At 44.3% G+C, this 27,345-nt stretch overlaps 1 protein-coding gene across 1 annotated transcript; it reads left to right on the top strand.

Annotated features, from left to right (window-relative positions):
- Window positions 1-359: 359 nt before the first annotated feature.
- Window positions 360-27,171, top strand: NELFCD (negative elongation factor complex member C/D). Its single transcript, XM_040329709.1, has 15 exons — window positions 360-537; window positions 2,443-2,555; window positions 12,444-12,553; window positions 12,720-12,829; window positions 14,891-14,998; window positions 17,702-17,854; window positions 18,247-18,377; window positions 20,615-20,780; window positions 21,852-21,986; window positions 22,417-22,556; window positions 22,701-22,815; window positions 22,983-23,078; window positions 23,684-23,824; window positions 25,213-25,342; window positions 26,229-27,171. The coding sequence occupies exons 1-15, from the start codon at window positions 475-477 to the stop codon at window positions 26,261-26,263; spliced, it is 1,746 nt and encodes a 581-aa protein (XP_040185643.1). The 5' UTR covers window positions 360-474; the 3' UTR covers window positions 26,264-27,171.
- Window positions 27,172-27,345: the final 174 nt, after the last annotated feature.

Here is a 27,345-nt window from a genome sequence, read left to right as displayed (position 1 = left end):
CTTGGGGATGTCCCTAGAAAATAGAAGCACCCATAGGGTGTCCCTCGCTACAGAGAACAAATGGGGGAATCACCTAAAAAGGAGTATCTTAGGGATGTCCCTAGAAAGGAGAAGCACCTTGAGGGTGTCCCTAGCAACGAGGAGCACCCGGGGGGGGGGGGGGTGAGAGGGAGTGCCCCGCCCCCTTTCAGGTGATATGCAGAGTAGATCTGGGTGGGGCCGGCCCGCCTTGTACTGTGACAAGTCTGCTCTACATCGCCTCTAGTGGCCCCCTATGTGAATTGCCGCTCCCTGCCTGGAATGGTCTTCTAGAAAATGGCCGCCGGAAGTCTCCTGTCGCTCGGCGCTTTTGTATGACGGAAACTTCAGGGGGAGTGCGTATTTCCGGTGCGCGGGGACGTCATCTCTGGGTGCCCGGAAACATCAAGGGAAGGAGCTCGGAGGCTGCCCGGGGGACCCCCCACATCTGGGAGGATGGAAGGAGATTATTTCATGGGCGGAGGGGGCATTGTGGGAGACTGGGAGGAGAGAGGAGCGGTAAGTCCCGTCCCCCGAGGGGGAACCACAAGTCCCAGCACTGAATGTCTGAGTCTCCTCCACACACAGCTTTGTATTGCAGGTTATACCCTGACTATAAAGTGCACCTGTCACAAGCAGAACGTGGGCTTCCATTGCTGGCTCCCTGGGAATGCCATCTGCCTGGCTTCTCTGAGTCACAGACCTGGAGCAAGCATGCAGCAAGTGAAAGTCCTATTCTCTTACCTGAGTATTGATATCCAGGGAGGGGGAGATCTGCAATGGCAACCTCCTGGGGGTCACATCCTGCAGGTTCTCATGCTATCACTCACATGAACCGATCTCTTATCCTGACAAGCGCTCCAGCCAGAGCTGTGTCTTGGCCGACAAGGCCCAGGTCTATGACGGGCCTGAGCTCCCCACACATGACAACACCTCTCACCCCACTGACAGAAGGATACCGATCACAGAGGAACCCGCAGCACAGCTCATCCAATGTACACAGACAGGAGGGGGAGGGGGGGGCTGCACTGATGATCTGAGGTCTGTGGAGGGGTAGGGGGGCTGGTAACAAAGATACACACATGGGGGGGGGGTGCTTTAGGAGACTAGAGGACATGTGCTAGTCTTCTCTACTCTCAAAGCGCCCCACAGTACATATCCCCCCCCCCTTCCTGGTTTTACACAGACACACACCTCCAGCTCTGGAGCCCTGAAGCTCTCATTGGTCCCCTTATGACTAACACCACCCCCCCCCCCTTCCTGGCAAACTCTCATGAGAGAGAGAGCTGTACATGATGTCATAATCCTAAGCTAACGACCAGAAAAGAAAGAGGAAGTGGACTGTATAAGGGATTTACTGGCAGAAGAAAAATCTTTTACTATCCAAAGATAAAACAACAACAAGGGCAGAAGATTTAATAGATGGAAAAATGACCAAAGGTCCGCTTTAAATACAGCAGGTCGGATTCAGAAAGAAGATACGACGGCGTATCTCTGAGTCCGGCCGTCGTATCTATGCGCCTGATTCAGAGAATCAGTTACGCATAGATCTCCCTAAGATCCGACAGGTGTAAGTGTCTTACACCGTCGGATCTTAGGCTGCAATTTCAGGCCGGCCGCTAGGTGGCGCCTCCGTATGTTTTACGCGAGGAATATGCAAATTAGGATATACGCCGATTCAGAAACGAACGACCGGCAGGCGCTTTTTTTTTATGTCGTTTGCGTTCGGCTTTTTCTGGCGTATAGTTACCCCTGCTATATGAGGGGTATGTGCGGCGTATCCTATGTTAAGTATGGCCATCGTTCCCGCGCCGAGTTTTGAATTTTTACGTCGTTTGCGTAAGTCGTTCGCGAATACGGCTGGACGTAATTTACGTTCACGTCGAAAGCAATGACGTCCTTGCGACGTCATTTAGAGCAATGCACACTGGGATATTTTACAGACGGCGCATGCGCCATTCAAATAAAATGTAAATAACGCGGGGTCAACACACATTTAAATAAAACGCGCCCCCTACATTCCCATTTGAATTACGAGGCCTTACGCCGCAACACATACGTTACGCCGCCGTAACTAAGGGCGCAAGTTCTTTCTGAATAAAGAACTCGCACCCAAAGTTAGAGCGGCGTAACGTATCGGAGATACGTTATGCGGGCCGGACAGATACGCTTAGGTATCTGAATCCGGCCCAGCGTGTTTAACACTTAAACCACCTGTCTACCGCGGTACATTTATATACTGCGGCTGTGAGTTCAGTACTGCCAATAACAGATGGGTTCCAATTAAAGTGATAGAGCTGCCCAATTAGTGCCCTTGTAGCTGGTGGTTAGGAGTGTGGAATGCTGGGAAATGGTGTCATGTGACTATTTGATATCCTAGCAATGCTGGAAAGAGTTGCACTTTAATGATCCCTGTGCTGGCAGGATGAAGAGTATACAGAAGGGGAGGATGATGCCGAGGTGCAGCAGGAATGTCTGGAGAAATTGGGAAGTCGTGACTACATCATGGAACCCGCCATCTTTAACTCCCTGAAGAGGTCAGTGCAGCTGAGGTCACATGAACCTGCACAGATGTACACTATAGAAAGTCACCCATTGGGCCCTGTACCTTTTTAGTAGCCTTCAGAGCCTCCTTCTCTCCACATTGGATCATCAGAGCCCCCTTCCCCCCTACCTGGATTTTCAGAGCCCCCTTCTCCCCACATTGGATCATCAGAGCCCCCTTCTCTCCACAATGGATCAGCAGAGCCCCCTTCCCCCCCCATCCCTGGATCATCAGAGCCCCCTTCTCTCCACAATGGATCAGCAGAGCCCCCTTCCCCCCCCCATCCCTGGATCATCAGAGCCCCCTTCCCCCCACATTGGATCATCAGAGCCCCCTTCCCCCCACATTGGATCATCAGTGCCCCCTTCTCCTCACATTGGATCTTCAGAGCCTCCTTCTCTCCACAATGGATCATCGGAGCCCCCTCCCCCCCCCCTCCCTGGATCTTCAGAGCCCCCTTCTCCCCACATTGGATCTTCAGAGCCCCCCCTCTCCCCACATTGGATCTTCAGAGCCCCCTTCCCCCCCCCCCTGGATCATCAGAGCCCCCTTCCCCCCTCTCCCCACAATGGATCCTCAGACCCCCCCCCCCCTCTCCCCACAATGGATCCTCAGACATCTCCCCACAATGGATCCTCAGACCCCCCCCCTCTCCCCACAATGGATCCTCAGACCCCCCCCCCTCTCCCCACAATGGATCCTCAGACCCCCTCTCCCCACAATGGATACTCAGACCCCCCCCCTCTCCCCACAATGGATTCTCAGACCCCCCCCCCCCCCCCCGGATATTCAGAGACTTTTCCCTCTCCCTGGATCCTCAGAACCCCACGTGTTCTGTTATGGCAACTTTAACAAGGATGTCAACACTTTGGAGTGCTACCACCTAGACCTAAATATTGGTGGTGAGCCTGTGTTTTTCCATTCGTATGGCCCTAGCATCCAATGTGTGTACTTATGCCGGGTGCAGGCTAAGTAATATACAAACGTAACACTTCCAGGTATTTATTACCTCTCACAGAGATGACAGCACTCTGCCGACACCAATGCCATCATCTGCTTTTCTCCCCAGAAGGGTGAAGCCTTCTTTTTTCAGACATCATTCAGGGTCACCATCTACTTCCTGGACTCAGATGACACAATCATGTAAATCTTGGTGCATTTCTTGGTCGTGCTCCTAAAACATCTGACACAGATCAGCCCCTGTTGTAGCCTCTCACTTTGTTAGTAACTGGCTACAAAGTTAAGCTGGCCATAGATGGATCGAATCTCAGCCAGCTCAGAAGGGACCAGCCTAGATTCCATCCATGTATATGTGGGCTAGTTGTACTGAAGTTAATCCATTGATCCAATTCAGTACATTCAGCCTTTATGGCCATAGCCGTATTCCATAGCCATAGTAATTGTGTTGTGCTTACAGGGAAGGCTCCCCGTACCCCCCCTCACCAGCAGAACACAATAGCACTGCAAAAGGAACCCCCCCCCCCCCATTAACACTGACTGATTTTTATAAGGGCTGCACCAATACTGTGTTTTTTTTTTTTTTTTAATCGGCGAGTACCTATACTTTCCGTCAAGTACTCACTGATACTGAGTAGCGATACTTTGTGGTGTGATTTGCATCAATACAAAATAAATGGGCGCAAATCGCATTGTATATAATCGCATGCAATTTCCCCCACCGGTTGTGTGTATAAATGAAAAGGGAAGCGCCATCTAGTGGGCAGTTTAAAAAAAATATATAAGTTGCATTAAAGGATAGCGAAACTTTTTTTTAAAAATAACAAACATGTTCTACTTGCTGCCTCTGTGCAGTTGGATTTGCACAGAGTGGCGCTGATCCTCCTCTTCTGGGGTCCCTCAACGGCGCTCCGCCTCTTCTTGAGTGCCCCGTTGGAGAAGTGCTCTCCCTCGGGGCACTAGTGTGGGCACGCTCCTGTGTCCTGCTGCTCGATCTATTGACACAGACAGCAAGATTCGGGGCTCTCCCTCCAGCACCCGCATCATTGGAAATTTTATTGACAGCAGCGGGAGCCAATGGCTGCGCTGCTATCAATCTATCCAATCGGGACCCGAGGCAATGGCTGGAGCGCTCGTTCTCTGTGCTGGACAGACCGGCTCAGGTGAGTAAAAAGGGGGGTGCTTTAAAATCCCTTTAAGTACATATCTGGTCAAATGCAAAATCTGCTTAGTTTCTCATATCCGCTGATGACAGAAAATCATGGCCGCCGGAGGAGAAGTTCCGGGGACCACTGTGGGTATAGGGCGGAAGTGATGTCAGCTTGCCGTGGTTTGCTATCATCGGCAGAAACGGGACACCAGATATATACTTAACGTGCAATGTATGTGAAAATTCAGCGCAGGTCTATAGATATAATAAATAATGACGTGATGTCAAAATCTATTAGTGTATAGCTGCTGCAGCAAAAAATGTTAGATGAACAAATGATACAAATTAAAAGAATGATTGCTGCGCTGCTAATATGGTAGACGTGTGTACATCATTACTGACATGATATAGTGAACAATAATACACATCACAAGAAAAGTGCTTATGTGCTAATAAATACAAAAGTGAAATAGTGCACAGAAAAATATAAAGTCCATATAGCTATGGTTTGCTAGATGTTGATTAAACGTGACAAATCTTCATATAAGCACCGAGTTGTGTTCAAAAGAAAATCCACACTGAGTGAAAAGCAGCTGATTGAAGCACCTCCACCTTAGGTAAAATTTCCTGCTTACCGAACACCAATTAATAAATCGCATGTAGTACTGATAGGTAACCTCCGTTCCCCAGCTAGGGTCTTCCACACCAGATGAAAACAATTGGTAGTCCTTAGCCAGAACGCACTCATGCGTTACACCCAGAGGTAAAAACAAGAAGGGCAAACATAGAGTAGTACTGCTAACACAGCGATTTATTGAAAAAATAAAATTTATGCACTCACATATCCAAAATAGTAAGTTGGCGTGTGTTTAAAATGTAAAGCCGGCCGGCTTGTATAATCCGCTCGTTCCTTCCGGATAGTCGCGGGCAAACAATGATGACGTCAGCACGCCGTTCCTCCCTACGCCGTTTCGTCAGTAGAATGACATCTTCCAGGGGCACGAGCGGCGTGCTGACTCGCCACTATTTATGTGCATTCAATGTCGATCGGACCGCCCAGACTTGACTTCCGGGGATCGTGGACACAAATCCGCCATTTTTGATGAGGGATCCTATACCTAATAGAATATATCCCAACTACAATTGGGTGATGATACTGGCAATAATTCCCAAAGCTGAATTAGATCAAACTATGTGGCAGCTAATCACTTATGGCTAAAATATACAAAGAAGTAAAATGTCTTACGGTCATTCACATTAATCAGATTAATCAGACATAAATTATGTGCCGCAGACATTTCAACATTAAAAAATACCTAAATTAAAGGTATAACTTAATATGAGGGCACATTCAACTTGAACTTGATACAGGTGCACGCACTTATTAAGGTGCAGATCCCATATCTATTGTTGGTTGACAGTGTGACATCATGAATATAAAATATAAAATCAAATCATGAATCGAATCATGACTATCTATATATAAAATAAAAGTCGAATCTAAGGAGGACCCATATTAATGAATCCACCTATGGTCCGATTGTATACCCTTCAAAATTGTCCGATCATATATGGCAGGAAAACGATCGGAACTATGAAGGAAATTTTCCAAAATTTTAAAAAATTATTAAAAAATTCGCAAATTAGCAATATATCAAAATAGAGCCATACTGGCACACATATGGTGTACTGCTAGGAACAGAAAAATGGTAAATTAGAAAAAGAAAAAAAGGTAAAAAGAAAATACTACAAAAGGAAATGTATCCATAGGGAAGTCCTGATACCCCGGATGTCAAGTCAGGTTCACAGCATATATTTCAAAAGATGATATTATGCATTCCTATTCCGAAATGGCCTAACTATTGTCAATAAAAGCGTTGACATCAACGTCTATATTTAATCCATATGGGGTATATGTGCGGACACGGTGTATCCAGGCCATTTCTAGCCTAGAAAGTTCTCTTACAAGAGAACCACCTCTCCAATGGGCATCATATTTATCTATGCCCAGGAATAACGTTCCCTCAGGATTCCTATTGTGACACAAATCGTAATGATGCGATACTGAGTGATTTGGGAACCCTGATCGTATATTGGTTACATGTTCTCCCAATCTAACCTGCATGGACCTCTTGGTTCGGCCTATATACTGCAGCCCACAAGGGCACTGCAGCAAATAGACCACACCCGTTGAGCTGCAGGTGATGAATGGTTCGATGGTGTGCTCTCTCAACGTGCTAGTTGACACAAACTTCAGAGTTTTTTTAGATGCAACTTTATTTAATGTGCAGATTTGACATCTGCGACATTGATGGTATCCCGAGATACCCCTCTGAAAAAAAGAGACCTTTTTCGTGGGTGGATCAACAACATTAGGTGATATTTTGTCCCTTAGTGAGGGGACACCTCTGAATACAATCTGGGGGTTAGCAGGGAGAAAAGTGCTAATTAACCTGTCACTACCCAGCAAATGCCAATGCTTTTTAATAATCTTCTTGATAAGGTAATGTTGGGTAGAATAACTGGTAACAAATGGTATAATGGGGCCCTCCCTGCGTGACCTAATAGAGGAATCTAAAAGTTTAGAGCGGTCAATATCAGCAACCTCTTTCCTTACAGTATCTAAGTCACTAGGTTCATAACCCTTCTCAACTAGTCTAATTTTAAGGACTTCAGATTGAGTTTGGTAATCTTCAAGAGACGTGCAGTTCCTCCTCATTCTGATGAATTGGCTCTTGGGTACAGAATTGAGCCAGTTTTTATGGTGGCAACTCCCCACCGGAATGAAGGAGTTCCTGTCAGTCTTCTTGAAGTATGTTTTTGTTTGAAAACTACCTTCCTTCTTATTGATGGTAAGGTCAAGAAAGTTGATTGTTTCTTTATCCATCTCATGAACGAGATGGATCCCCCTATTGTTGTTATTTAGGGAACCTATAAACTCATCAAGTTGGGGCCCAGTGCCATTCCATAGGAGGAGGATGTCGTCGATATACCTCGCCCACAACAGAATGTGTGGGTTCCGGTCCTTATAGACGACATCCTCCTCCCATTTAGCCATGAATAAGTTGGCAAGACTCGGCGCATATTTTGCGCCCATGGCGACACCTCTAATTTGCTGGTAGTAATTTTGATTGAACCAGAAATAATTGTGTCCGGCAGCGTATTCCAAAAGTTCAATCAAATAATCTCTCTGTACTTGAGGTACATCAGAGAGAGCATCTAGATAGTATTTGACAGCTGATATACCCAACTTATGTGGAATAATGGTATATAATGAACTTACATCAGCCGTCACCAGCCAGGTATCATCACTAGGCTGAATCTGAGACAGCATATTGATAACCTGCTTGGTGTCTTTCAAATATGATGGCATCTGTTGGACCAAGGGTTGTAGGAAATGGTCAATATACTTGCCCACCCTGGACGTAACCGAGTCTATGCCACTGACTATCGGGCGTCCAGGGGGGCAAGTAAGACTTTTATGGATCTTTGGCAAACAGTAGAGAATTGGGGTTCTAGGTGCCCTAGGAATAAGAAATTCCCGTTCTTTCTCACTTAGTATACCTAGATCAAAGCCTTTCTTAATTAACACCTCCAATTCATTTTGGTATAGATTCACTGGGTTACCCCTAAGGAGTGAATAGGTATTTCGGTCATCAACCAATTTCATGGTACCTTCGATATAGTTCGAACGGTCCATGACAACAATGCCTCCTCCCTTGTCCGCTGGGCGGATGACCAATTGGCTATTATTACATAGGGAGTCAAGACCCTTAATTAATTGTTGGTCCATTTTATGATTGGTTACCTTGATGGTTTCCAAATCCCTGAGTACCACATCCCTAAAGACCCTAAGGGATGGTGCCAGCGTCCCTGGAGGGTTCCATGTGGATGCGTTAGCCAACCCTGAATGGATAGAGGAATGTTGAGTTATAACTCTATCTTGATTAGGGAGGCCAGCGAAATATCGCTTGATGTTAATTTTCCGTATATAACGATGAACGTCCATATACGTGGAAAATTTATTCATTTTTTTGGGGGGGGCAAATTTGAGTCCTCTATCCAACAATGACAGTTCCGGTTGTGTCAAAGTGTGGGAACTCAAATTATAAATGCCCAAATCCCCTACATCCTTTGTTTCTTTGGGTCTTGTTCGCCTCCCCCCTCTGCACCCTCTTTGTTTTCTACTGGTCTTTTCACACCGTGATTGACCCTGGGAAAACCCCATTGATCGTTGGTACGAGTGCCTAGTTGGTCTAAAGGGAAATCTCTTGAGGGGCCTAGCCTATAAAGTTCCTGAATCTGGTTAGCCCTTTCATAGTCTAATTGATTGGTATTGCGTGGTCCATCTCTATCTCTTAATGGATAAAATTGGTTTCTCACATCTGTGTCACTGTCATCATCATAGTCGTCTCCACCTCTACCTGTATGGTGACGAATACCATGGTGACTTGTAGGTCCCTGATTGGGGCCATAATAATGGCCTTCAGCACCATTTCTTGCATTGCCTCTTTCTCTCCTTGGGGAGTCACTATAATGGTGATGTTGGCCCTGGTAATAAGTACTTCCATTACGTTCTGTGTTACCCACATATTTACCATGAGATGGTTTGACCCAACCCGAGTTGTGTTCTTGATGGTAATTATTGGGAAAAGTACCAGCTGTTTTATTTGGAAGTGTATATGGAGTCTTATTTACCTTTTTGGCAATCTTTTTCTTTTTAGGAGTCTTGCCTAGATCTTTATTAACCCTCGGGGTTTGTGGGAGAGTGACCCTTGTGATTGGGGTCTCCTCACCCTGCATAATAGCTTCCATTCGGGAGTTTGATTCAGATTGTTCCTCAGCAGCCAGTTTCTTCTGCCATTCAAAAACTAGACTCGATTGGTAGTCACTGAAATCTCTATTATACTTTTTCTTTTTCTTTATTTTCTGTTCCTTTTCTTCTCTATCTAAAATTTTTAAAAGGTTAGAGGATCTATCCTTATATTCATCGCTCTCCTTATGAGATGACATAGTTTCCTTTAACGTTTTAATTTCATTATCTAATTTAGTGAGCTTGGTATTTTTCCTCGTAACCAGAAATTCCAAAAAATTTACCCCTGCTTCATTAAAATATCTGAACCATTCCTGGAGGTCTAGGTCACCCTTTTGGGGGCTCACCTGCCATCTCAGGCTTCTTGGGACCATACTTAACTTGATATAAGTTTCCAAGAAGGCTACATCCCATTGGGTATGTATCTCAGCAATGGTCAGATTTTTCAGTCTGACAAACAGACCACTCAAATCTCCTTCTTGATACATCTGGAATACTCCATCAGTATTAACTCTTTTGGCAGCTCGGTATTCAAAAACATCCATAGTTAAATGTGATAAAAATGAGTGCCAACCCTAATAATCGAAATCTATGTAAAGAAAAAATATGCAAATGTAATTCCAAACTATTAATTATATATAATATATAAACTCTACCTTAAGTAGTGTAAGACCGCTGCTGTAAGTGGTATCTAAATAATGTGCAATGTATGTGAAAATTCAGCGCAGGTCTATAGATATAATAAATAATGACGTGATGTCAAAATCTATTAGTGTATAGCTGCTGCAGCAAAAAATGTTAGATGAACAAATGATACAAATTAAAAGAATGATTGCTGCGCTGCTAATATGGTAGACGTGTGTACATCATTACTGACATGATATAGTGAACAATAATACACATCACAAGAAAAGTGCTTATGTGCTAATAAATACAAAAGTGAAATAGTGCACAGAAAAATATAAAGTCCATATAGCTATGGTTTGCTAGATGTTGATTAAACGTGACAAATCTTCATATAAGCACCGAGTTGTGTTCAAAAGAAAATCCACACTGAGTGAAAAGCAGCTGATTGAAGCACCTCCACCTTAGGTAAAATTTCCTGCTTACCGAACACCAATTAATAAATCGCATGTAGTACTGATAGGTAACCTCCGTTCCCCAGCTCCGTTCCCCAGCTATGATCGGACAATTTTGAAGGGTATACAATCGGACCATAGGTGGATTCATTAATATGGGTCCTCCTTAGATTCGACTTTTATTTTATATATAGATAGTCATGATTCGATTCATGATTTGATTTTATATTTTATATTCATGATGTCACACTGTCAACCAACAATAGATATGGGATCTGCACCTTAATAAGTGCGTGCACCTGTATCAAGTTCAAGTTGAATGTGCCCTCATATTAAGTTATACCTTTAATTTAGGTATTTTTTAATGTTGAAATGTCTGCGGCACATAATTTATGTCTGATTAATCTGATTAATGTGAATGACCGTAAGACATTTTACTTCTTTGTATATTTTAGCCATAAGTGATTAGCTGCCACATAGTTTGATCTAATTCAGCTTTGGGAATTATTGCCAGTATCATCACCCAATTGTAGTTGGGATATATTCTATTAGGTATAGGATCCCTCATCAAAAATGGCGGATTTGTGTCCACGATCCCCGGAAGTCAAGTCTGGGCGGTCCGATCGACATTGAATGCACATAAATAGTGGCGAGTCAGCACGCCGCTCGTGCCCCTGGAAGATGTCATTCTACTGACGAAACGGCGTAGGGAGGAACGGCGTGCTGACGTCATCATTGTTTGCCCGCGACTATCCGGAAGGAACGAGCGGATTATACAAGCCGGCCGGCTTTACATTTTAAACACACGCCAACTTACTATTTTGGATATGTGAGTGCATAAATTTTATTTTTTCAATAAATCGCTGTGTTAGCAGTACTACTCTATGTTTGCCCTTCTTGTTTTTACCTCTGGGTGTAACGCATGAGTGCGTTCTGGCTAAGGACTACCAATTGTTTTCATCTGGTGTGGAAGACCCTAGCTGGGGAACGGAGGTTACCTATCAGTACTACATGCGATTTATTAATTGGTGTTCGGTAAGCAGGAAATTTTACCTAAGGTGGAGGTGCTTCAATCAGCTGCTTTTCACTCAGTGTGGATTTTCTTTTGAACACAACTCGGTGCTTATATGAAGATTTGTCACGTTTAATCAACATCTAGCAAACCATAGCTATATGGACTTTATATTTTTCTGTGCACTATTTCACTTTTGTATTTATTAGCACATAAGCACTTTTCTTGTGATGTGTATTATTGTTCACTATATCATGTCAGTAATGATGTACACACGTCTACCATATTAGCAGCGCAGCAATCATTCTTTTAATATACTTAACGTGAGTTGAAAACATTTTTATTAAACGGCCCACTGGATTCATATTCTCTCCCTCAGCACCGCATTCCTGTTCATATTGCGTGCAATTCTTTGCAGTGCAATTTGCGCCCATTCATTGTGTATTGACACAAATCGCAGTGCAAACTCTTTCGGTATCGGGAGTATTTTCACGAGTACTGATTCTTATGAAAATGCTTGGTATTGCCATCAGAGCATCCCTAATTTTTATTGATAAAGTTGCAGTATCAAAATGATATTGTTGGCGAAGAAATTTGATGCAGAAAATGTTGCTGAAAGGTCCACTTCTGCTGGCCTGTAGTAAGATATACGAAGCAGAAGCTGATGGGACAAATCATAGGCTTCCTAGCTGAAGTCATTATTTATAGAGCACCCCAAGTTCTGGGGCTCCCATAAAGGCTGATAATGATATCTATAGCACCTCTGACTCTTTACAAAGCCATAATCGAATGTTAGTGCAATGTACAGATTTGTTTCCAATTCTAAACCTAGTTGTAAACTGTCCATTCTCCATGTTTTGTGCCTCCAGGTATTTCCAGGCCGGCGGCAACCCAGAGCACGTCATACAGCTGCTGTCAGAGAATTACACCGCTGTGGCGCAGACAGTGAATTTGTTAGCCGAATGGCTGATCCAGTCAGGTCTGTTAATGCAGAATGTGGCTTGTGACATCAGAAATCATACAGCATATAATGGGGCAGATTTTGTTATATGGAGTTATGAGGCTTTATATACAGGAGTTAAAGCTGGAAGTTAGAATGCTGGTACATGTAGTTTTATCAACCGCTTACAGGTTTTGTTTTACAGGCGTGGAGCCGGTGCAGGTGCAGGAAACGGTGGAGAACCATCTGAAAAGTCTGCTCATTAAACACTTTGATCCACGTAAAGCAGATTCCATCTTCACAGAGGAAGGAGAGGTAACAGTCACAGAGATTTTACTTTACTGTATGTCCGAGCTTTTCTGAAAACCCATCATAGTCCCACAACATTGCATGCGTTAAACACCCTTATATACATGCACATTCCCACACCTGCAGCAAACTCTCCGACAAATATCAAAGTATTTTACTTTTGGAATGCATGGAGAGGGATCACAACCCATATTAGGTGTTTACTTCAACTGGAGCTCTTTTAGATGGATCTCTCCACACTTCCTGTTATGGTGACACTGGTTTTGCCAAACAGGAAGTCTTTCTCTGTATCAGAGAAAATATGTCTGCCACCTCCTCCCCCAAAACGGCCATATCACAGGGCAAGACCACCATATATGACTGTTCTGACTCCGATTGTTGTGATAGCGATATATCCCTTGCTGAGACCTCTATGCCTGGCCTGAATAAGCAGATATACTCACTGCGGACAATCCTTGTCAGACAGCTGAACTCGTCAATACCAATTCATTCAAAAGAGGTGTTTATTCTTTAACTTCAGGGGTTACAGCAGATAACAGGAACAGCAGATGAATGGTGATAGTATTGTGCGGTCAAAAGATGATGCCTTTCCTACGTACTGTGCAGATTACATGAGTGTCCTTGTTACATGTGGTTTGCTAGCTGAGGCGATGACACAGGAAGTACTCCACACAGGAAGCAGGGAGGGGCATACATACACTGAAAATATGTCGTAACTCAAAGAATCACAGAAAAAACATGTGCATTGCAACAAAGGGCCACTAGATGGCAGCATAGGATAACACATAGTTTTAGCTATGAGAAAATAGTTAGGCAAACCACACTATATAAACTCTATCTATATAACAATACTAATATTAACTGAGGCTATGCATCTCATTTTCTATGCCCCTATTGGGGCAGCACAATGACCATGCATTGCTCGGCCTCCACTCTCTCCAACACAGGGGCGAATTTGACTTCTACATGGCAAGAAGTTGGACTGGGGCATTATGCCATAATTAACCTCTTCTATTCTGGAAGAAGTAGCAGACCTATAAGAAAGTTGTATAACTTTTATCCTTTTGCTTATTCGTGAGTCTAATTTGCAAATCTGACTCCCAACGACCTATGTAATCTGGGTAGGCTGAACTTTGTAAGGTCATTAAAGCCCTATAGGGGTTCTACTTTCCTTGAGGGGGAAAAAAAAGCAAAAAATGTTTTGGTTGTTGCTGCTGTGAATTTTCCCTCAGTCTTAGTATGGTTGTTGCCATGAGTACATGAAGTGAGGGGAAAATCTCTCTAATACAGGGGTCTTCAAACTACGGCCCTCCAGATGTTCAGGAACTACAATTCCCATCATGCCTAGTTATGTCTGTGAATGTCAGAGTTTTACAATGCCTCATGGGATGTGTAGTTCCGTAACAGCTGGAGGATCGTAGTTTGAGGATCCCTGCTCTAATAAAGCCCTGGTTAGCAGTAAAACCCAGCCAATGTTATATACCTACCCCGCACTGGACAAAATAAAAGTGTATTCATTATTGCACGTCTAAGAAGTGGGATCGTTGTGAATGTAAGTCCTCCTTGGCTCCATAAGAATAGCCAACCCCGGGGGCTTTGCTTGATTTCTGCTTTGAAGCAAACCGAATGATGAAAGATAATTCCTTATTGACTATAATGGGCATCCTTTTTAATATAGTTCTTTATCCCAGTGGCAGCCATTTAGATTATCTTTTTGTTTTTCCTTTCTTCACTGGTGACCTAAAAGGGATATTTTGGTGATAAGTAAAGCAATTAGCGGTCTCTCGTATGGAGGCCAAAGTAGCTCTAAGCTCTCACTTGGATGATATCCTTCACATTCCCTGATTGTTGCTGTTCAGCAATGCTGGCCCTTTATGGCAGGGGTCTTCAAACTACGGCCCTCCAGTTGTTCAGCAACTACAATTCCCATCATGCCTAGTCATGTCTGTGAATGTCAGTGTGTTACAATGCCTCATGGGATATGTAGTTCTACAACAGCTGGAGGGCCGTAGTTTGAGGATCCCTGCTTTATGGGGTCATAGAAGTCACACTTATTTTGATTTGTAGACTCCGGCTTGGTTGGAGCAGATGATCGCACACACAACATGGCGAGACCTTTTCTACAAGCTGGCGGAGGCTCACCCGGACTGTCTGATGCTGAACTTCACTGTAAAGGTGAGAGTCCCATGAGTCCCATCTATCCATTAACAATGCTTTACCCCAATATTGTGTTGTGTAGTTTACATTTTGTCAGCAGAAAAATAACTTATTAGGGGGGAGATGATTACGGCTGATTAGGGTTCACCAATGTTGGTGATGGTAAACTCAGAGGGGCAGATCCACAAAGAAAGTACGCCGGCGTATCTAGTGATACGCCGGTGTACTTTCAAAATTCCTGCGTCGTATCTTTGGTTTGAATCCTCAAAACAAGATACGACGGCATCTGGGTTAGATCCGACAGGCGTACGTCTTCGTATGCCTTTGGATCTTAGATGCAATTCTTCGGCGTCCGCTGGGTGGAGTTCCCGTCGTATTCCGCGTCGAGTATGCAAATTAGCTATTTCCGACGATCCACGAGCGGCCGTCGCATTCTTTTTATGTCGTTTCCGTTCGGCTTTTTTCGGCGTATGGTTAAAGCTCCTATCTGGTGGCGTACGCAATGTTAAGTATGGCCGTCGTTCCCGCGTCGAATTTTAAAAATTGTATTTAGTTTGCGTAAGTCGTCCGTGAATGGGGCTGGACGCCATTTACGTTCACGTCAAAACCAATGACGTCCTTGCGACGTCATTTAGCGCAATGCACGGAACATTTTAGGGACGGCGCATACGCAGTTCGTTCGGCGCGGGGACGCGCTTCATTTAAATGAAACGCGCCCCTACTTGCCGCATTTGAATTCCGCGCCCTTACGCCGCGAGAGATACACTACGCCGCCGTAACTTACGGCGCAAATTCTTTCAGGATTCAAAGCCAGGTAAGTTACGGCGGCGTAGCGTATCTCAGATACGCTGCGTCGGTGCAGATCTATGTGGATCTGCCCCAGAACTTGTAAAATCCACTGACAGGCAGGCTTTTTATTAGGGGGCACTGAATGAAAATTTTGGTACCGAAAATATAATTATTATTTTAATATCCTCAATTTAAATTAATATGAATTTTATTGTTGGCCATTATTGGCACCTTTTTAGTGCAAGAAAAGCCCAAGAAAAAGTCAGTCTGCAGTCTCTAACCATCTCCTGTATCATGTCTGCAATCTCCTCTTACTTAAACATATTGCTAATAGTGTTGGCAACATTTTTCATTTGATGCACCTCTAGCTGACATGATACAGGAGATGGTCTGAGACTGCAGACATACAGTGAGGGGGAAAAAAAGTATTTGATCCCCTGCAGATTTGGTATGTTTTGCCCACTGACAAATGATTAGTCTATATTTTTTATGGTAGATTTATTTTAACAGTGATTTGACAGAAAAAATATCCAGAAAAATGCATTTAAAAAAAAAAGTTATAAATTGATTTGCATTTTAATGAGTGAAATAAGTATTTATTCCCCCTATCAATCAGCAATATTTCTGCCTTCCAGGTGTCTTCTATACAGGTAACCAGCTGAGATTAGGAGCATTCTTAAGCCCAGGTTCACACTGGGTACGATTTCCTTCGATTTGAGATGCGATTTCACATGTGAAATCGCATCTCAAATGCCGCCAATTGTCGGCAATGACACTGTCCTAATCGGTGCGACGCCGCATCTGCGGCGCTGCACCGATTTCAAAAAGTAGTTCCTGTACTACTTTTTGCGATTTCGGGCCGCGATTTACATAGACATCTGTGCAGAAACCTGCACAGATGTCTCTTAAATCGCGGCCGAAATCGGGACTGCCATTGGGATTGAAATCGTGCGAGTTCAGCTGAACTCGCACGGCTTCACTCCCGCAGCCCAGTGTGAACCAGGGCTCAAGGGAGTGCGCCTAATCTCAGCTTGTTGCCTTTTATAAAATACACCTGTCCACAGAAGAAATCAATCAGATTCCAATCTCTCCACCATGGACAGGACCAAAGAGCTGTCCAAGGATGTCAGGGAGAAGATTGTAGACCTACACAAGGCTGGAATGGGCTACAAGACCTTCGCCAAGCAGCTTGGGGAGAGGGTGACAACAGTTGGCACGATTATTTGCAAAAAGAGGAAACACAACATTTGTGTCGATCTCCCTCGGTCTGGGGCTCCATGCAGGATCTCACCTTGTGGAGTTTCAATGATCATGAGAACGGTGAGGAATCGGCCCAGAACTACACGGGAGAATCTCGTAAATTATCTCAAGGCAGCTGGGACCATAGTCACCAAGAAAACAATTGGTAACACACTACGCCGGGGCCATGTACCATCAAATCTTGGGTGATCTCCTTCCCTCATCCAGGGCTCTGAAAATGGGTTGTGGATGGGTATTCCAACATGACAATGACCCAAAACACACGGCCAAGGAAAAAAAGGAGTGGCTCAAGAAGAAGCACAATAGGGCCCTAGTGTGGCCTAGCCAGTCTCCAGACCTTAATCCCATAGAAAATATGTGGAGGGAGATGAAGTTTTGAGTTTCCAAATGTCAACCTCAAAACCTTAATGACTTGGAGAGGATTTGCAAAGAGGAGTGGGACAAAACCCCTCCTGAGATGTGTGCAAACCTGGTGGGCAACTACAAGAAACGTCTGACCTCTGTGATTACCAACAAGGGTTTTGCCACCAAGTCATGTTTTGCGAAGGGGTCAAATACTTCACTCCATTAAAATTCAAATCAACGTATAACTTTTTTTTTTCATCTTGTGTGGCCAGTTTTGTTTCACTACAGAGTTCTACAGCTAATTGCTGAATTGTCTCTCTCTTCCAGCTCATCTCAGATGCCGGATATCAGGCAGAAATCACCAGCGTCTCCACAGCTTGCCAACAGCTTGAGGTGTTCTCCAGGGTGCTTCGAACCTCGCTGGCCACCATCTTGGATGGAGGGGAGGAGAACCTTGAGAAGAACTTGCCAGAGTTTGCTGTATGTCTACCATTATTTTCTCCATGCTGAGCCATCTCTTCCCAATCATGTTGTTCTAATGTCTTTTTATGTGTGTGCAGCAAGTTCATTATTGTAAAGAGTAATAGAGCATTCTCATCTGTTGTCTGTTTTATGTCTCTTATCAGCCTTGTTCTACTAGTTGGTATAGGAAGGAGGCTGAAAAGGGATTCAATTCCTTTCCTCTGTTCTGCACTTTGGGTATCTTGTGTATCATTATCACTTATTTCCGTGACGGCTGTCAGATTTCATTGAGTCGTCTCCTCTCAGAGTTCTAAATCTCTCTGGACTTCCATTGCATTCATGGGCTCCAGTTTAGTGCCTACCTGTCAGAGCTTTCTGGCAAGCTACATTTCACTTCTTTTTATTTTCAGAAAATGGTTTGCCATGGAGAGCACACCTATTTGTTTGCCCAAGCAATCATGTCCATATTGGCCCAGGAGGAACAGGGGGGATCCGCCATGCGCAGAATCGCTCAGGAGGTGCAAAGATTTGCTCACGAAAAGTAAGACTTTGAATATCTTGGACTGTATGATAAAACTGCACCCGAACATAGGGATAGATATTCTCGTTGGATCTTTTTCTCTCTAATATTCTTTAGGTAAAATGGCTTTCTGCCCTGGGGGGCAATTGTATCCAGAGAGAAAATGTTGTGATCTGTTTGAAAGTACAGAACCTAGGTACTTGGTATCATTCTGCTAGCGTGTAGTAGCCAATAAGTTCAAGATATCTGAAGATTAAAAAAGTAATATAACTATTTCATCTGTGCATCTTAAATGAGCACTTGGATACAAAACACAGATAAGATACAGAGGATGGGCATGTAATCATTCATGGAGCTAAACCTCGACCCGGAGGTGTCCGAATTCGTGGGACTATTGCTTTGTAAAGTGTGGGCCAAATTCTCAAAGGAGATACGACGGCGTATCTCCAGATACGCTGTCGTATCTCTGAGTCTGAGCCGTCGTATCTCTGAGTCTGAGCCGTCGTATCTTCTTAGAATCAGTTACGCATAGATTTCTATTAGATGCGACCGGCGTAAGTCAGTTACGCCGTCGGTTCTTAACTGCATATTTACGCTGGCCGCTAGGGGCGTGTATGCTGATTTACGCCTAGAAATATGTAAATCAGCTAGATACGCGAATTCCCGAACGTACGCCCGGCCGACGCAGTACAGATACGCCGTTCCCGGCGTAAAGTTACCCCTGCTATATGAGGCGTACATGCGGCGTACCAATGTTAAGTATGGACGTCGTTCCCACGGCTAATTTTGAAAATTTTACGACGTTTGCGTAAGTCGTCCGTGAATGGATGTCATTTATGTTCACGTCGGAACCAATATGTCCTTGTGGCGTACTTTGGAGCAATGCACACTGGGATATGTCCACGGACGGCGCATGCGCCGTTCGTAAAAAGCGTCATTTACGTGGGGGTCACATAACATTTACATAACACACACCCACATCTTCCAAATTTGAATTAGGCGGGCTTACGCTGGCCTATTTACGCTACGCCGCCGCAACTTACGGAGCAAGTGCTTTGAGAATACTGCACTTGCCTGTCCTAAGTTGCGGAGGCATAAGGTAAATGGGATACGTTACGCCCGCACAAAGATACGCCGATCTACGAGAATCTGGGCCTGTGTGTTTAGTCTGTGTGAGTAAGGGGGGTGAGTAGACAATGTCATCCTGAGTAAAGAAGACTGGTAAAGCAAAGACAAGACAAGGTAGGGAGTAAGTATGGAGGGGGGAAGAGGGGGTGAAATTGGGATGGATGGAACAGACTAGCTGCTAAGAGGGGAGTGTCCCCCATTTTCGATCTAAACATTCAATGGCAGTGTTATAGAAGGTTTCTAAATCGGTCAGAGCGAATGAATTTAGTAATCCAGATATTCCAAGTAGAGCTCTATTGTTCTAATGTATTATATAGTAAAGTCGTCGGTTTCTCCATTCGATGTAAATTTATCGGCGTATACCGCGCACTTTTTTGCCCTGAAAATCAGGGCAAAATCGTGGGTGCGCGGTATATGCCGATACCCGCTTTCCCGCGCCGAGTTTTGAATACTGCGCCGACATATACCTAGCGCAGTACACTCGGGTATAGTCGGGCAGTCTCGGCTCCTTCCGCGCTCACATCCTGGACGTACAGGAAGTCAGCGCGAGAGTTGCCGAGCATTGCCGGCAATACACGAGTGTACTGCGCTCTGTATATGTCGGCGCAGTATTCAAACTCGGCGCGGGGAGGACGCCGCAGAAGGACGCCGGACCCGACGAAGAGGACACCCGAAGCCGCAGAAGGACGCCGGACCCGACGAAGAGGACACCCGAAGCCGCAGAAGGACGCCGGACCCGACGAGGCCGCCGATGGACGTCGTGCAAGACACCAAAACTAAGTACAAAAAAACTTTTTTCTCACAGGATTCGGGACAACTTTAGGGGTGCGCGGTATATGCGGGAGCGCGTTATACCGCGATAAATACGGTAGTTATTTTCGGAGACCCATTCTTTAAGAGGAGGGACAAAGTCGGTTCTTCAGTGTCAAGGCATCACAATTCTGTACATCAACAGATAGAAGCTTGTTCACACCTAATGTTGATGTGGCTCCCAGCAGGGGTCCTGTGCATCCTGGTTCACCTTCTCAGGTCTGACTTCAGCCCGAATTTTCGATTCGAGCCTTGGTGTATTTAAATATGGTTATATTAAATTTATTGTTGATGTTTTACATGTAGTTTTTGCCCTTCAGAGGTCATGATGCCAGCCAGATCACCCTTGCTCTGGGTACAGCAGCTGCCTATCCTCGAGCATGCCAAGCACTCGGAGCTATGTTATCCAAAGGAGCATTGAACCCTGCAGACATCACTGTGCTGTATAAGATGTTCACAAGCATGGATGCCCCCCCTGTGGAGCTGGTGAGAAATTGGGGGGGGGGGGGGGGGGACACGTGTAGTGTACAGCAATAAATATTTTGTTAATGAGATGCATAGAAAAAGTGCTTTTTAAAACAAAAAAAGTGGCTGATGACATCAAAAGTCAACATATATAAGGACATAGGAACATAAAAGCTCAAAAGGTGGTTCCAGACCTACCCTGATGACATTTGATCTGCCTTGGTGATTTAATCACGGTAGTTCTGGGACCAAGTTATGTTCCTATGTCCGTATACATGTTGACTTTTGATGTTATCAGCCACTTTGATTTTTTTTTTTTTCTTTTTTTTTTTTTTAAATACATTTTGTATATTTTTATACTTCTTATTTTTCTACCACTATATTGCTGATTGGGCCATTAAAGTCCCGTCAGGGGGAGTCTCTCCATTTTCCAATATTACTTCAAGGGGTTTTACCAGGGTGATGCCTGCAGTTCTTTAGCGCGGACGGTCGGCTTTATTGTAATAACAACCGATGCGGCTCAGTTGTTGTTGCCTACAGCGGGAGGGGATATCCCCCGCCGCTCGTCCGGTCTCTTCTGTCCACTGGGAGGCCTGAGCAACCAGCTGGCATGTCCGCCGGCTGGCCGAAGACCCGAACAAAGCTGATGCTTCGTTCAGGTCTTGGATCTAGTAATCCGGAATTTATGTCATTGATGTCAGGATTACTGGCACCAGTTTTAAAAGAAAGTATTTAAAAAACGCTGATCTTGACTATTTGATTACTTTGAAGTGCAAAGGAGGGGTTTGGGGTCTTATAGACCCCCCGATCTTTCCATAAAGAGTACCTGTCGCTGCCTATTACTGTCACTGTTTACATTCCTTGTGACAGCAATAACGGTGATTAAAAAACATATTTTTTTTTTTTAAATGACAGTGTAATAATTTTTTTTGTTTTTAAAATGTACAAAATATCGGCAAAAAAATATCAGCTATCGGCAAGTGAAGGTGGCCGGAATATCGGTATCGAAAGAACGATATTGGTCGATCCCTAATTTTAAACCTAAATAAGATTGAGAATTGCGTTGCCTACTTTTGATTTTTTCCTTTGCAGATCCGTGTTCCGGCTTTCCTGGACCTTTTCATGCAGTCGCTCTTTAAACCAGGTGCCAAGATAAACCAGGACCACAAACACAAGTACATCCACATACTGGCATATGCAGCCGGTGTGGTGGAGACCTGGAAGAAGGTGCGTTGTGTCACCAGTTCTAAATGTGTTTTTATTTTTGTTCATTTATTTTGAGTGTATTGACAATTATTTTGGGCTTTAGAGAGACAGAATCCTTCCCTTCATAGAAGGGTTTTGTTTAATGGTCCTGCCACAGACCTCAGTTTGGATGTAAGTTGATAAATGTGCACACATATATATTAGGACTGTGGTTGGGTAATTCATTAACACTGCAAGTATTTGTTGGCTCTGGATATTCCCTAATGGGAGTTGAGCTCACTACCCCAGCACTGCAAAGCCACATTCCTGGACTTTATACATTATGGATAAAGGAGCTCTGTGTTGCATATGTCTGCTCTTGTGTATGTTGGGATCGGGAGAAAGGCAAATATGAGCTATAAGTCATCCTTTGCCATACAGATAATTCTGTCTCTTGTTTGTTGTCCTAAAGAACAAAAGGGTGAATATAAACAAGGATGAGCTGAAGTCCACCTCCAAAGCAATAGAGACCGTCCACAATCTGTGCTGCAATGAGAACAAGGCGGCCTCGGAACTGGTGGCAGAGCTCAGCACACTGTATCAGTGTATCAGGTATGTAGTGGGATAAGAAGGTGATGAAATCATTGTTGTGGAATGCAGGCTAGCTGAGGTTTCTTTGCCTAGATGGCAGAAAGTGATGATGTCATTATTGTGGGACACGGTTTCACCATTTACTTTCCTGTTCTACCACGCTAGGTTCCCTGTTGTGGCGATGGGCGTTTTAAAGTGGGTGGACTGGACCGTGTCGGAACCTCGCTACTTCCAGCTACAGACAGATCACACCCCTGTGCACCTGGCCTTACTGGACGAGGTATGTTCTGAACCTCGTGTAGTTGTGACGGGTGCACTAGAAATACATCCCTTTTTATAGGATAATACATGTCCGGATTCGGTGCTATTCTGATGGGAGGAACCCATATCTATAAACTCTTGCTATAATACGGATTTAATATTTCTAAGTTGCTTGTTGTCTTTCAGATCAGCACATGCCACCAGCTGTTGCATGCGCAGGTCCTGCAGCTTCTTATAAAACTCTTTGAGACTGAGCACTCACAGCTGGATGTCATGGAGCAGGTAGGTGCCCGGGAACATACATTTGTCCAGTCACTGAACCATTGAATGTTAAAGTGGAGCTCGACTATGATAAAAATCTGATACAACCCCCCCCTAAGCCACCCTCCTACATAACACTGACTGCGGATACGATGCTGGAGGGGGAAGTATTACCTTCCAAGCTTGCACAACAGCCTTCCAAGCATATCTCCCACCTCCCGGTCCTGTGTGTGCATCAGCTCTGGCAATGAGGTATAAATGCCTCCATGTACAGCTACGCCAAGCAGCATTGTAATGCCAACCTGTCCCCTATTGAGGTCCTTCTTTTTTCTAGGCATTACAACTTTTCGGCAAATGGCTGATGTAAAGTGGTTTTATTGTAGATGAATTTAGAGAAGGCCTTCTGGGTAGTACTTCCACATTACACTAAAATCATCATGTGTGTACATAGTATGGACCTTAAAAATAAATGATTCTGCTGAGCACCTCTGTACATTGCAGGGAAAATCTGATCTGTAAACATTTCATTTAAGAGCATTGTTTGCGTTTGAAAAAGCAGACTGTTAGGTCTTCTGGAGGTCAATTTGGAAAATCAATCTCGCCTTCTTGTCCCGTTTCATCCTTAGATGGAGCTGAAGAAGACTTTGCTGGACAGGATGGTCCACCTGCTGAGTCGAGGTTATGTACTTCCAGTGGTCACTTACATGCGCAGGTGTCTGGAGAAGATGGACACGGACATCTCACTTATAAGATATTTTGTCACAGAGGTAAGTCCAAGAAGTCTCTTATAAACGAACGTTCAACTTGTGTTCACATGTTCATTCATGTAAAGATGGGGAAGGCGGTGGAGTATGGTATGGCGATCTTTCAGGTTTTTTTTCAGTTCAACCCAGCAGACGGAGTGGAAAAAAAACCTGACAGATCACCGTACCAATGCAATACTATTGTATTCTGACAGGGGGACTCCCCAGCTCCCCAACCACCAGAACACACTGATCCGCGCTCACAGCCATTGTCTACAGGTGCTGATCGATGTTGGACATATGAACAAGCTCCTAGAACGGAACTTGTTTGTATGTAGGGGACTTGCTGCACTGGGTATGGATGGAGCAGCATGTGACAGTAGTGGTCCAGTTTGTGCTTTCATATAGGGGATTCCATAAATCACTGTGTGAGCTATAACTGACACCTAAAGTCACCTGTAAAGTTGTGTGTGTGTTTTTTTTTTTTTTTTTAAATATCTATCTATCTATATTTCAAAGTAACAAACATGTTAGAGCAGGGAAGTATATGTAGTGGATTTGCACAGAGCAGCCCAGATCCTCCTCTCTTCGGTGGTCCTGGCCCCTCCCTCAAGTTGAGTGCCCCCACAGCAGGGGCACCTGAGCCGAGCCACAGCTCTGTGTGTCCATTCAGACATGGACCTGCCCACCTTTCTCTCCTGATTGGCTGACAGCAGCCGACTGAATGGCGCTGTGCTGCTGTCTCAGCCAATGAGGGGAGTACCTGGCAGTCAAGACACTCCTACAACATCGCTGGATCTAGATGGGGCTCAGGTAAGTATTAAGGGGGGCTGCTGCACACAGAAGGCTTTTTATCTTGATGCATAGAATGCTTTAAGATGAAAAACCTTCTGTCTTTACAACCCCTTTTAAAGTCAACTGATTTCTTAACCCTGTCTGAGCAATCTATAGGCTCATACAAACAAAAGACAGTTTTATTCTTTTGTTTTAGTTGCATTAAGCCTCTCCTGGAGATGGCTTGATCTAAGGCCTCTCTGACCTTGGCCATATTGTTGTTGATCTTGGAGAGCCCCAGATCTGTAGAAAACCACAGCCCAGCAGTGATAGAGTATGCAAGGTAGTGCTGCACTTTTATTCTCTATGCAAGGTGGAAGGCATAACATTTGTGAGTGATAATTGGCCATCCCAGTGTAGTAGTGTTTTGTGAGTTCTCATCCTCACTTGGTTTCATTGTAGCAAATGATGCTCAGATTTATTATTGGAATACGTGTGGCTTCCTTTAGAGACAGGCTTCCCAGTACAATCTGCCAATGTGACAGCTGGGAGCGACAGAAGAAAGCTGCTGCACCCTACATGGCTTCTGGAACCCACAAAAGATCTGTGTCATCATGTCCTCCTCTCTCTCTCTGCAGGTCCTAGATGTCATCGCTCCCCCTTACACCTCTGACTTTGTGCAGCTTTTCCTCCCAATCCTAGAAAATGAAAGCATCGCCGGCACTATCAAGGCAGAGGGAGAACACGATCCTGTAACAGAATTCATAGGTAGGAAACTGCATTCTGTCCTTTTTTTGTTTTTCCCCCAAAAAAAAAGTTTGTCGGCTGAAAGGATAGGTGTACTTTTACATTAAGTTTTCACCCGTGGCATCCTTCCCCACAGCAAAGATCTGTGTGGAGTGTGGCCAGATAAATAGTGAATTGGTGGGGCAGGGAGATCAACTTCTAAAGGATAACATTCAAATTTCTTATAAAATGTAGATATATTTGCATATACATACTGTATTTTCAAATGCAACCCTATGCGGAATTGGGCCTTAGGTGCAGGGAAAAGGTGATCTTGGAGGCATAAAATCGTTTTTACTTCCAAAATAACGTCTCCTGTATTTAGAAAAAAAGCTAAACCGAGGGAATGCTAATGTGAAAAGACCTCAGACTTGCCATTTACAGTTTTCTTGTATAGCAATAGAAGATGCCCGCTTACTGTCACTGGGGAAGGGTGAGAGAGGCTGCTGGAACATGTATCACTCTAAATACAGGTGGAACGTGTGCTGGATGGTGTCCTAAAAAAAGGACACTTCAGGTCCACCATAGCCATAGTCTTCATTCCTGGAAGCTGATGGCTATTTGGCAATAAGCACATGATAGTTATAGCTCCCGCCACCACCAGAGCAAATGCAGAGTTAACTATGAACAGGAAGTGTCTGCTGCTTTGGTGGCCATTTTGGAGGACGGGTGTTTGGGTTTGTTGGAAGGTAAAAATGTACATCTAAAACCTGGGAGGAAGGGAAATTAATAGTTTAGAGACTGCACTATGGACTGTGAAAATGGAATCTTACTGGTAAGCACTAGGAAATAGGTGATCATTTTAATTACAAAAGCATGTTGTCATTATGTCTGAATCCTCTATTTCTTTAAATTTTTCTGTTTTTAGTTCACTGCAAATCCAAATTTATCATGATGAACTGATCGGGCTGTGCTGGGCAGACTGAGCCCCGGACTCCAGGGAGAACAATCTTTCTCTACTATGAGAAATGTGTGTATATATAGAATTTTGTTTTGGTTGTATTTGAGTTGTGTTATTTTTTTTTCAACAAATATACATGCTTATTTTAAAACCAAGTCTGGTGTTCATTTTTTACCACAAAAGTAGAGCAGCTGGAGCTGTGATTTTTCCCTCTTTGTACCACAATTTTAGTGTCACCGGTGTACGAGTGATGGGAAGACACGCCGTCGCTTGTTGCTGTGCACAGAAATGTGAACATCGCTTGTAGCATGTGGCTTGTGTAGCATCTTGTTTTTAACATACCAACACACACACGTTCCTGCTGTCGGGAGCAATCGCGCTGCCGGGCACAGGCTGCTCAGTGAATTGGCGGGGGCGCGTGTCTCTGGGGTGGCGTACGCCCCTTGAATCGGCGTACAGCTACGGCGATTCGCACAGGGGAGACATTCTGACGTCGTCAATTGACGCCAGGCGGTCTGGAAGTGGTTAAATACAGCGATGGAGGATTAGAATCTGTCAGTTTTTACTGCTATCTGGATGCCATTATGCAGAATTTCCCCTCACTTCCTGCCCTGGTGACCAGTTATGTGGAATGGCAGTAAAAATCTTCAGATGTTAACCCTTCATCACTCAGGCAGCCATTGCAAAGCTTTTCCCGCCTTGAGTCCAATATTTTAAATACCTGGAGGAGATATATTTAGACATTTCTGTGTCACTTTTTTGATCAACAGCACCCAAAAATACGTTCTTCTAATCAAATCTTTATTGTAAAAAAAAATTCATCAAGGACAGCATTTCTCTTTAAGACTTAGTCATCAGTTTTAACTCACCATGTTGTACAATAAAAAAAATAAAAATAAGCAATTAATAATAATTTTCTGTCTAATTAATGGCACTTATGCAGAATTTATTGCACATGAAATATATCAAACTTAGAAATCGCAGGTAAAGGTACAAGTGTGTGTGTGTGTGTGTGTTGTGTGGGATGATCAAAACAGGAGAGAGGAAGGTTGGACTGAGAATGGCGGTCAGGTTTCTGTTGCTG

The sequence above is a fragment of the Rana temporaria genome, chromosome 12 (genome assembly GCF_905171775.1).
Source record: "Rana temporaria chromosome 12, aRanTem1.1, whole genome shotgun sequence".
NCBI classification, from domain to species: Eukaryota; Metazoa; Chordata; class Amphibia; order Anura; family Ranidae; genus Rana; species Rana temporaria.
This window is presented reverse-complemented; position numbering and strand designations above follow the sequence as displayed.

What these genes read in the sequence shown, in the direction of transcription:
- NELFCD (XM_040329709.1), top strand. Translation starts at nt 475, where the DNA reads ATGGAAGGAGATTATTTCATGGGCGGAGGGGGCATTGTGGGAGACTGG. An exon ending in ATGCCCCCCCTGTGGAGCTG is followed by an intron (nt 20,781 to 21,851) that starts GTGAGAAATTGG and finishes TTTCCTTTGCAG; the next exon opens with ATCCGTGTTCCGGCTTTCCT. An exon ending in TAAGATATTTTGTCACAGAG is followed by an intron (nt 23,825 to 25,212) that starts GTAAGTCCAAGA and finishes CTCTCTCTGCAG; the next exon opens with GTCCTAGATGTCATCGCTCC.